The 11,211-nt window shown below is 46.2% G+C and overlaps 1 protein-coding gene and 1 long non-coding RNA gene across 2 annotated transcripts; both read right to left on the minus strand.

Annotated features, from left to right (window-relative positions):
* Window positions 1-782: 782 nt before the first annotated feature.
* cUnh6orf47 (chromosome Un C6orf47 homolog) lies at window positions 783-6,740 on the minus strand. The gene is made up of 3 exons (XM_079367789.1): window positions 6,338-6,740; window positions 4,571-5,752; window positions 783-3,657 (listed from the first exon to the last, which is right to left on the minus strand). The coding sequence occupies exon 2, from the start codon at window positions 5,454-5,456 to the stop codon at window positions 4,578-4,580; it is 879 nt and encodes a 292-aa protein (XP_079223915.1). The 5' UTR covers window positions 5,457-5,752; window positions 6,338-6,740; the 3' UTR covers window positions 783-3,657; window positions 4,571-4,577.
* A 1,538-nt stretch (window positions 6,741-8,278) lies between these two features.
* Window positions 8,279-9,943, minus strand: LOC306839863. The gene is made up of 5 exons (XR_013781267.1): window positions 9,610-9,943; window positions 9,342-9,395; window positions 9,120-9,158; window positions 8,600-8,645; window positions 8,279-8,371 (listed from the first exon to the last, which is right to left on the minus strand). It is a non-coding gene; the product is annotated as an uncharacterized lncRNA (long non-coding RNA).
* Between the last annotated feature and the right edge of the window lie 1,268 nt (window positions 9,944-11,211).

The raw sequence follows: 11,211 nt of genomic DNA on the forward strand, positions 1-11,211 counted from the left end.
GAAACGACTTTGACGAGAAGCGATCTCGAGCGTTTAGATTCACTGACGCAGGTGTGTGACGGCCAACATGGCGGACAGGTGAAGGTGCACGTCTGCAGTGACTCGCCTGTCCCGGCCTCCATCCTCCTCTTCCGTCTGACGGCGGGGTGCGTCCCACTCGGCTCATTACTCGTCCACTCTGTGTCCTCTCATTGTTACATAATGTACATCGTTCTTGTAATGCACCTTTCTGTACATACAGGTGAAGAGCAGATTTAATGTGAAATAAAGTTTTCAACTGTGACTCCTGTGGCGAGCGTTATTTACGACACGGGAGGACGGATCAGCAGAACTCAAGAAACGAGGGAGTGATTTGATTGGTCTCTGGTAAGTTTCTTCAGGTGTGACTGGTGTTCTGTCTCTACACGTCAGCTCTGGGATTGGCTGGGATCGTCTCCAGCGCCCTTTGACCCTGAATATAGAAAGCGTTTTAGCTAACGGATGGATTTTTCTTCTGCCTTGATGCATCAGTCCACCTCGACTCCAGAAGTTTCCTTCAGTTTTGTGAACGTGTGAAAACAGAAACAGTTTTGATTGGTTGGTTATTTTCTAAAACTAGCATGATTTAGCTAGTAGCATTCCCTCAGTGCTCCGTCTGCTTCTTTGATCCTTTTTCAGAGAACCTGAGTTATTCATTTCTGTCGGGACCTAAAGACACTAAAGAAACTGTGACCTTTAATAAACATGAAATCTGGGATGCAGCTTCGCAGTAATTCATGGATTATAAAAATAAAACCAAAGAACACATTTGGACTTTTTAATGTCGTGCCTTTAAATCTGAAGCATAACAAGGAAGTATAAATCCATACAAACATCATAGTGAGCTGATAAAGACGACGGCACAGAAACACGCACGTGCTGCTGGTGTTACAATCTCTAAACACAACAAACACCGGCGATGGTCGAAGGGCCGTTTAGGGTCTGTTTACAGTTCGAGTGGAAACATTCACGTAATAAAAAACAAAAAACAGGTCGACCAGCAGAACACGTGACGAACACGTGACGAACACGTGACGAATCAACGAGAAGCTTCCGGTGAGGCTCATCTCTGACAGCTTCGTCTGTGCTGCCTTCAGGATCTCTTCGATGGCTTTCCTCACATAGATATGGTTGTTGTTCCTCATTTGATTGACAGGCGGCTCGTCCTTGATGTCATCCGTCCGAGCAGCCGCCGCAGAGAAACGTCAGACGGCGTGACGTCGCCGTTTTGACGTCCGGAGAACAGCGCGAGGGAAAGTTCTTCACTTTTAAAAACACGTTCAGTTAAAAGATGGAAACTTTCCGACTGCTGTCGCGTGAAACTGACGTCAGCAGGTCAAGTGTCTTAAAACAGTCTTTGTTATTCTAATGATCTAAAAACAATAAACAAACAAGAAATGACCTTACAGTCGATGATTCCTTTGGTTTTTTTTTACCGTATTGTCGAAATTGTTTCAATTTTAAACTTTAAGACATTTTAAAGACGGATTTTTAAGGGAAGAAGTCGAGCGTTAAAACTCTAATTCTGTATAAACAGTGATTTTAAAATGCTGAGGATGAATTTGTCTGATAAAGAAAGAAGTGTGCAGGAGTTCTGCTGCAGTTCTTTGGTTGATAATTTGTGGGCGGGACTTAGTGTTTCTTAATCAATAATTGAAGTTGGAGAGATTTACGCCTGCTCACAGGTCCCGTTTGTGCGAGTGTGTGAGTCGGGCCTGTGTGTGTGTGTGTGAGTCGGGCCTGTGTGTGTGTGTGTGTGAGTCGGGCCTGATGGAGTGTGTGTGTGTGAGTCGGGCCTGTGTGTGTGTGTGTGAGTCGGGCCTGTGTGTGTGTGTGAGTCGGGCCTGTGTGTGTGTGTGTGTGAGTCGGGCCTGTGTGTGTGTGAGTCGGGCCTGTGTGTGTGTGAGTCGGGCCTGTGTGTGTGTGTGTGTGAGTCGGGCCTGTGTGTGTGTGAGTCGGGCCTGTGTGTGTGTGTGTGTGAGTCGGGCCTGTGTGTGTGTGAGTCGGGCCTGTGTGTGTGTGTGTGAGTCGGGCCTGTGTGTGTGTGTGTGAGTCGGGCCTGTGTGTGTGTGTGTGAGTCGGGCCTGTGTGTGTGTGTGTGTGTGAGTCGGGCCTGTGTGTGTGTGTGTGAGTCGGGCCTGTGTGTGTGTGTGTGAGTCGGGCCTGTGTGTGTGTGTGTGAGTCGGGCCTGTGTGTGTGTGTGTGAGTCGGGCCTGTGTGTGTGAGTCGGGCCTGTGTGTGTGTGTGTGTGTGAGTCGGGCCTGTGTGTGTGTGTGTGAGTCGGGCCTGTGTGTGTGTGTGTGTGTGAGTCGGGCCTGTGTGTGTGTGTGTGAGTCGGGCCTGTGTGTGTGTGAGTCGGGCCTGTGTGCGTGTGTGTGAGTCGGGCCTGTGTGTGTGTGAGTCGGGCCTGTGTGTGTGTGAGTCGGGCCTGTGTGTGTGTGTGTGTGAGTCGGGCCTGTGTGTGTGTGTGTGAGTCGGGCCTGTGTGTGTGTGAGTCGGGCCTGTGTGTGTGTGAGTCGGGCCTGTGTGTGTGTGTGTGTGAGTCGGGCCTGTGTGTGTGTGAGTCGGGCCTGTGTGTGTGTGTGTGTGAGTCGGGCCTGTGTGTGTGTGTGTGTGAGTCGGGCCTGTGTGTGTGTGTGTGAGTCGGGCCTGTGTGTGTGTGTGTGTGAGTCGGGCCTGTGTGCGTGTGTGTGAGTCAGGCCTGTGTGTGTGTGTGTGAGTCGGGCCTGTGTGTGTGTGTGTGTGAGTCGGGCCTGTGTGTGTGTGTGTGTGAGTCGGGCCTGTGTGTGTGTGTGTGAGTCGGGCCTGTGTGTGTGTGAGTCGGGCCTGTGTGTGTGTGTGTGAGTCGGGCCTGTGTGTGTGTGAGTCGGGCCTGTGTGTGTGTGTGTGAGTCGGGCCTGTGTGTGTGTGAGTCGGGCCTGTGTGTGTGTGAGTCGGGCCTGTGTGTGTGTGTGTGTGAGTCGGGCCTGATGGAGTGTTTGTTTTGTCGCTGCAGCATCCAAACATTGATTCTCTCTACAATCTTATCTGAGTTACTAAATGTCGCCCCGAGCGCTCAGACGGGAGCGGCGTCCGTTCATGCAAAGTACGTGAGGAGAATGAAAAGTAGGAGTGGATCTGTGTGAACAAACCTTCCACACGCCGTCTTTACAAAGTCCCTCAACGTGGATCTGAGGAGACCTGGAGCCGGTCTGAGAACAGTTCAGCCTCAGCGTTCGCTCTTCTTCGCTCTGATGACGAGGCAGCTGTTTCATGACGCGGTGGCGTGCGCGGGTCACAGTCTGCATATTTCTGCTCATTCAAGCGTTCATCTCCCCTCAGAATGTACCGAAGGCACACGGTGACGGTCCCAACATCAGCCAGGAAAACGAGTCCGACAGGACGACAAATAAAAAGCAAACAAGATGAAATGCAACAGTCGTGAAATCAGCGTCTCTCTCTGACATTCATTCAAACCGTCCACGTGATTAAAACTGCAGGTCCAGAGTGTTGAACATAAAGTGACACGAGTACGTCCATCAGTTTGTGATTAGTGTGCAATACAACGTGTGAGTCCAGCTGCAGGAGCCGAGTCCATCTGTGGTGATGTCACACACCTGCGGCGCTCGTATACAGGTGAGACGCAGGTGGACTCAGCGTCTGTGGAACCAAAACAACTCTGTTAATCATGAGGACAACTGAGCAGAAGTGTGTGTGTGTGTGTGTGTGTGTGAACTAGTGTTGATTTTCAAACTTGTCTTTGCAGTACCCATTTTAACCACTGGGGGTGTCAGAGTTACGTACTGCTCCTTTTGTCTTTACGACTTCCTGATAAAAAAATGTAAAAAAATTCTTGCAGAACGAGATCACGATAAAAAACCAGCCGATCGACTGGAGGTGACGAGTGACGGAGAGCTGAAGAAACGATGACACATCACACCCACTCTTAAAAAAGTTCAGTCGACAGCGAGTGACAGGAGCCGACGCCTCAGAGAGGGGGCGGGGCTTAATGTCACACCCGTGGTCATCGTCTTCAAAGTGTTTACAGTTTGTGTTCGGAGGACGGAGGGATCGCTCCCGCCCTCTGTGCGTATCGTCTTGATTCAGTGTTCTCTCCGTTTGATTGGGTGACATAATGGCGTCTCTGTGAGCAGATGACCATAAACAGATGAGACGCCTCGGGCCGATAAACTGAAGGATGAGGATCTGTGTCTGAGGTTTCACGCCCATCGGACAGAGTCACAGCCAGTCTACTGTGGTCACAGGGTCTAAACACATTCAACACGGCCTCAGTGTGTGTGTGTGTGTGTGTGTGTGTGTGTGTGTGTGTGTGGTTAATTTAGAACAACTTAAATAGACTAACATTGAGCCGCTGTGTCAGATCGGTTCAAGCTCTGCTCCATAATCTCAAATGAAAACACACTCGCCTTTTCAACACACACACACACACACACACACACACACACACACACACACACACACACACACACACACACTGTGTGTTTAGTGTGTGTGTTGTTTGAGTTTCACTCGTCAGGGAGAGGTTTTGGATCCCTCGGGTGTTTCAGCTCACCTGAAGTCTAATTAGTCTTCAGCTTCTCTTTGCGTTCCTCGCCGTCTTTCACCTCCTGGCTCTCTCCGCCCTCCTCGTCCTCTCCGGCGCCCTCCTCGTCCTCCGTGCCGAGCAGGACGCTCTGCCGCACGCTGACCGAGATCACCAGCGCCTGGATGATCCCGTAGAGCAGAGCGAACTGAGGGAGATACTCCTGGACCAGCCACAGTAACCCGGCCATCCCCACCGTGGACACCAAGAACATGGCCATGCCGTGGAACCACAGCCTCAGGGCCCCCGTGACCCCCAGAACCTCCAGGACCAGCTTGGCCGGGGGGGACACGGTCCACAGGAAGCCCACCACAAACAAGTCGAAGAGGTGGCGCAGGAAGTTGAAGCAGATCTCGTGGTGCTCGGGATGGATCTCCACCTTCAAGCCGTCTACGAAGAGTCTGAAGGGAGACGTTCTGGGAGGCGTGGGAGACGGGGGCGGCGTCCCGTAGTCCGAGAAGTCGCCGTCAACGTCTTCTCCAATCCGACCGTCCCGTTTTCTTCTTCTCACGCCGCTGGGTTCAGCTTGTCTCGGCCAGGGAAGGTAAGAAGTTGGCATGTAGTTACTCCACCATCTGGAGACCGGCGGGGGGTTTGATTCGGCGTCCTGCTTTCCTGCTCCGAGAACTTCGATCTCCACGGGCTGCAGCTTCTCCTGCGCCTCCCAAAACTCCTCCTGCGAGCCGCAGTGGTCACTCTGACGCCTCCGTCCTCCCCAGAGCCACGACATCCACCCCCGGCTGACCTGCTTCTGCTCCTCAGCTGTTCCCGTCGGGGTATTCTCAGACACGTCTTTGCTGCCGCCGCCCCCCCAGGAGCGAGCCCACCCCCACGCCCGGCCCACCACAGCTGTCATCCTCGCTCAGCGAGCCGCCAGGAGGTCAATTCAAAGTTTGATCTAAGCTCCTCTTGCTTGAGTCGGCCCAGCAGCTATGTGAGCACGACACGAACGCACTGCCGGCTCAGCCGTTAGGTTGCAGCGCTTGTTCGCAAGTTATGTTGCCATGGAAACACCTGTGGCCGTGTTTGAGCTTGGGGAGGGGAGCTAGGGGCGGGGGGGCGGCGTTCACATGTCTTTGGTTTCACCTGACGACTCGTTCGGATCGGTCCAGGTCACTTTCACACACGCAGGTTAACAAACGTTCCTCCCACCTGCAGAGAAAGAAGAGGAAACGTTTTAGAAGCAGCCCGTCAGCGACCCGGAGGTCGAACACAGACCGTCTCCTGCACGCCGCCTGCACGCCGCTTGCATCGAACAAACTTATTTAAACTTCTTTCACGGACTCTCACGCCTCACTTCCTCTGGATACGACTGATTTCGAAATCACAGATTGAATGGCAACAACTCATCTTCAGACATGAGATCAATTCTGTTATGTTTTTATCTTATTAAAGTTTTTATTGTTTTCTTTCTTTTTATTTCATTTTTTACTTTTTCATCCATCTTTATACTTCATTTCTATCATTTTACTTTAAAAACTATGAAGAATAATAAATTGTGTGATCTTATTTCAACCCAGCTGACCCGTATAATGACGTCATCTCACCTGTACGTTTAGCTGAGTTAGCTTTTTGCTAATCATGTTTTTTGTTTTTCTTTGTTCTGCTCATCATTACGTCACTGACATGTTAATTTCCCCACAGCTTTAAACTATTAAAGGGTTCCTGTTTGTACCTGGTTAATAATCTTTAGAGTTTAAATGTGTTAATTAATCTGATAAGGTGATAAAAACTCACCTTCGTCGACGTTAGCTGAGTTAGCTCCTCTTGTTAGCATCACACGCCTAAAACTTGATCAACTTTTTATTGTCTCTCTTTCTCAGGAGTGTTTGTGTGTTTGTCCTCTGTGATTAACAGAGCTGAATGATGAGATGTACCGGCCGGGTTCGGTACCACCAGCCCGTTAAAAAAAAAAAGCCCGGTCCGGGTCCAGCTGCTGCCAGCTCGGCTCGGCCGTTTACCGAATCAGAGAACAAAAGAAGAAGAATGTCCGGTCTGCACCTTTCACAATAAAACTCTCTACAGCTTCTGGACCTCGCATTAAAAGGTGATCGGAACCTCTCAGTCCCGGTGTCGGTATCAGAATCTGTCAGGTCCCTCTGAAGGGTTACAGGACACAAAGCAGGGAAGATGTTTATGACGTGGGTGTGGTTTTAGGGCGTGGCCTCTCCAACAGTGCAGCTATAATTAAACCTTTCGTAACATATAATCAGTCTGAAGCTGCACACGTGTAAAATACCTTTCAAACGGGATCCCTTAAGGACGAGGGCTCTCTGCAGATATCACAATATAAACATTTTAATGTTCTTATCTTTACATTGTTCTCAATAGGTCAGTGTGTTTTTGTTTGTATGAAAGTTGCAGGAAGTGTTCCTAATCACTATCATATGCTTTTTTGTGCTTTGAATAATAAAATAATTAGTCAGTGGTGATTTTTGACTGTCGGGGCCCTGAGCTAAGTTTCATTGGGGGCCCCTCCAACCAGCGTTCATTACCGTCATGTCTGCTGCTGTCTTGGTTCCCTTCTTCCCACAGATTCACAAATCCTATAAAATGTTTGGGTCAAAGCAAACAGTCTGCAAGGACGAGGCAGGATTAGACACTAGGGGAACAAGGTGCCCCCCCCCCATGTAGGGATTGTAGGTGTGAACAGTAGAGTTGATGGTTCAAGTCCCGGTGTTTGGACCAAGTCTGGAAAATGGTCCGATAGCTGGAATGGTGCCAGTTCACTTCCTGAGCTCTACTACAATGCCTCTGAGCAAGACACCAAACCATCAACTGCTCAGGTGCAGCCCGCTGTTGTGGAATTTTCCCCATTACCAAAGAGTGAAAATAAAGAGTGAGAAGATCTATTCAAAAAGGAACCCCAAGATCGATCTGGTCTCAGTGAACATTTATTCGAAGGCAAGATAAGCGTTCGAAGACCCCTCTCTCACACGGTGAGGAGAGAAAGAGGCCCCGAGAAAAGGCAAACATGAACACTTTTACATTTCCATCACACTACAGAGATCACTCCCCCATCACGCCACATAGAGACACTGCCCACCTGGCAGGGCGCCATCTATCCCCTAGTGTGAGAGAAGAGACTACATGACTATCTACCAGCTCCCAAGGCTGAGAAGGAGTCCAGTGAGAGAGAGTCTGGGTGACTCTTCCCACATGAACAGAGAGAAACAGAATAAAGGGAACAAAATGGGAAACAAAACACCCAATATGCTGTGCATGTAGTGTTCTCAGACATTTTATGGTGACAGATTCTGAGACCTTCGTAGTACAAAGACTAAAATTTTCCATAACACTGCTCACTCTGACATTTCTTAGTGCACGAGTGTTTTAATCCGTCATGTTTGTCTCAGGAGTCCTCTCCCCTCACAGGATTATGAAGGATCTCTTCACTCAAACTTCTGTGATCTAAATAAAAAGTTTGGTTCTTTAAATCTGATTTGAGTTAATTCTACTCAAACAGACGAGCTCATTATCCTGTGACAAGTTTAAGTTTTCTTTTTTAAATACAGTGGTGCATTTTAAAGTGGTTTTTTGTTTTCCCAGTAGAGACCAATAAATTACACCAGCATCTCCATTATACACAAACACTTCATGTACTGGTTACTGAAGCTGGGAACATCAGTCCAAACAGCTTCAGTGTATTGAAGCAAACTGAACAGACAGAAACAGTCATGTTGGTCAACTTTTTATTTAAATACGTTTCAACAAATTACACTTTCTACACCGCCACGATTCTTCCCACAGCTTCACTTCATCCACTCAGACCTGAAAGAAAAAAAAAAAAAAAAAGTTTGATCAGCAGTCTGATTATAAATCTCAAGTCTTCAGAAACAGAAGCTCTGGCAGTCGAGCGTCTCAGTGCGCTGCGAGTAAAACTTCACTTTGAATCAGACGAACCGAAAAACTGAATCATCATCGACCAAACTCAGACACCAGAGCTGCAGGATTAAAAGTCTCAAACACCACAAAATACACTCCAACATGAGCACTTACAGCTGTGATCGGCCACTGCTGCCGTCTGTCCCAGTGCGAGTATGACCTAAAAAATAAATAAAAAAAACACATCAGTACCACCAACACATGACCATGTGAGAAGCATGAAAGGTCAGACACCAGACTGGATGTTTTAAACATTTACTGCAGTAGTTTCTCAGACTGAAATCTCATGGCAGCACATTCCCTCCTGCACACTCAACAAATGACCAGCAGGGGGCAACAGTGAGTCTGGGTTTAAAGGAGTTTCTGTTAAAATGGAAAACTGTTTCGACCTCTCTTAACGCCACCTCGAGAAGATAAACGTTTAACTACACGTTTATAATCTCATCAGTAAAGAACTTCTGAAGTCTCAGCTCTACATCATGAGCAGTAAATGAAGCTTAAAACATCCAGTCAGTGGCGCGTCTGTGGTCAGTGCACTGTGAAAGAGCATCATGGGTAATCAGAGACTCTAGTCTAGTGAATCATCATCCCACAAAAACCAGACGAGGACCGGTGCCCTTTTTAAAACTCTTACCGGGATGCGACGTCCCGTCCGGCTGCTCCGGTGTAAACGCTGATAAAGAAAAGAAAGAAACAGCATAAAGGACCAGGTATACTCAGAGCGGTGTGAGAATCTGTTAATCTGCATGTTCAGTGCACTGTGAAAGAGCATCATGGGTAATCAGAGACTCTAGTCTAGTGAATCATCATGTAGCAGCAGGATTAGTTTCTGCAGATCAGAGGCTCAGAGACTCACCATCAGGTCTCACAGTCATGTTGAGCAAACTTCTGCAGCATCATCATCACGCTCCTGAAACCGAAGCGTCATTTTTATTAAAATCACGTTTAACCACGTGCTACATTAACTGTTCCAGTTTATTTAGACCTTAAAATATGAGATAGTCTCTTACAGCTTCCATTTTAAGTACCGTTAGCTATCGTAGAGACCATAGATATGAATATATTAACATTATAGAGATTGCCTCGTGCAATAATTATTATTTATGTTTATTTTAATTCCTCACCTGAATCCATCACTGGTCCACCTGGAGAGTCACCGTTTCTGATGGATCAAACATTTGGAAAAGCCTCTCACAGGTCACAGAGTCTTCAGGCTGGTTTCTTTACCGCGCCACGTGCAGGCCACGGAGGGACATGTGCACGCGCTGCTGCTCGTCCCATCCCGCTCAGAGAACAAATTAAACTCTTAAAACAGAGTTGTAACATGTTTCACATTAACCTAAAGATTAAGTTTACAGACAGCTAAACTAAAAAAAAATATTTAAACTTCAGAAGCTGTTGCTGCTCAGAAGGAAACACGAGAGGAAGAGAGAGAGTAGCGGGCCGCTCAGCTTTTTATACAAGCGGGTCCTTAACAGCGCTGCGTCATTTAGGTGCCCTTTGTACTGCCTGTTTCTTCATTTACTCGCCCCTTCAGTCAACAAACATTCAAACTGTTGATTATTTCTCCAAATAAGATATCTACATGAAAAAATAAATGCAATCAAATTTGGTCTCAAGGCACACAGCTTATTCCCATACTGAAAAAAGTATTTCAAGCTATTTTTAAATGCTTCAACATGTGCTTAAAACTTAAAAATCTACATTCATGAACAGGCAATATTATTTACCAATATCATTAATATATCTGAGATTAAAAAGATTTTTAAAAGGCATTAAAAAATACAATTAAAGCCGAATTAACAGGTTGGAAAACACTGGCGTTTCTCAGGACGTTAAAGTTTAATTTACAAACAGACTGGAGGAGACTCTGTGGAAATTGCAGAAATAAAGTACATTGGCAACTGATTTGTGCAATTCATTAATGTGCAGGACTTTTTAGTAATTAAAAACAAGTGATTATTATTGAGTTGTGTGTGCCACTTCTAAATAGTTTCTGAGGTTGGCGTGGAAACAAGCATCGATATTTGATATTCACTATTATCATAGCAAAGTAATTTATTAATTTAAAATACTGTGCATATTAATAAACATAAATATGTAAATATGCCAGATGTTAGGCTCATTTCCACCTGTAGTCCCTCAGCAGGATGGTGGTTCACACATATACACATTTACATAAATCCACAAGGTCAAAGCAAACACTAATAAAAAACAAAAACATTATAGTTTACAGGGACATTTATACAAACATAACAATTTTATTTAATCATCAAACAAACAGATATAAAATCTGAAATATTGAATGAAAAGAAGCAGAAAAGAATCATTGAATTTAATCAGCACTGCTTTTATAAACATTAATAAAGAAAATACACATTTAATCTAATTAAAACAAAACAACACAACCAATAACATCACAATATTAGCTCCTGCTACGATTCATTTCACACCATCACAAAATGATTACCTGTCTGTCACCAAAACACAAAACAAGAAACACTGAAATATCACCTTTCATCATATTTCCTAAACACAGTTGTCATATTTCTCTGTTGATTAATTTACTGAGTTACACGAGTAAAATAACCATGACTTTGTGTCACGCCCTTAAAAACCTTGATTTCATTTTAAATTAAACAATCACAATGAATTAAACGATGTTATAAAAGCCTTTGCGACATTTTGGCTTTTCAATCATTTTAAAACATCTGATTAAACATTTT

The sequence above is a fragment of the Symphodus melops genome (genome assembly GCF_947650265.1).
Source record: "Symphodus melops genome assembly, chromosome: 18".
NCBI classification, from domain to species: Eukaryota; Metazoa; Chordata; class Actinopteri; order Labriformes; family Labridae; genus Symphodus; species Symphodus melops.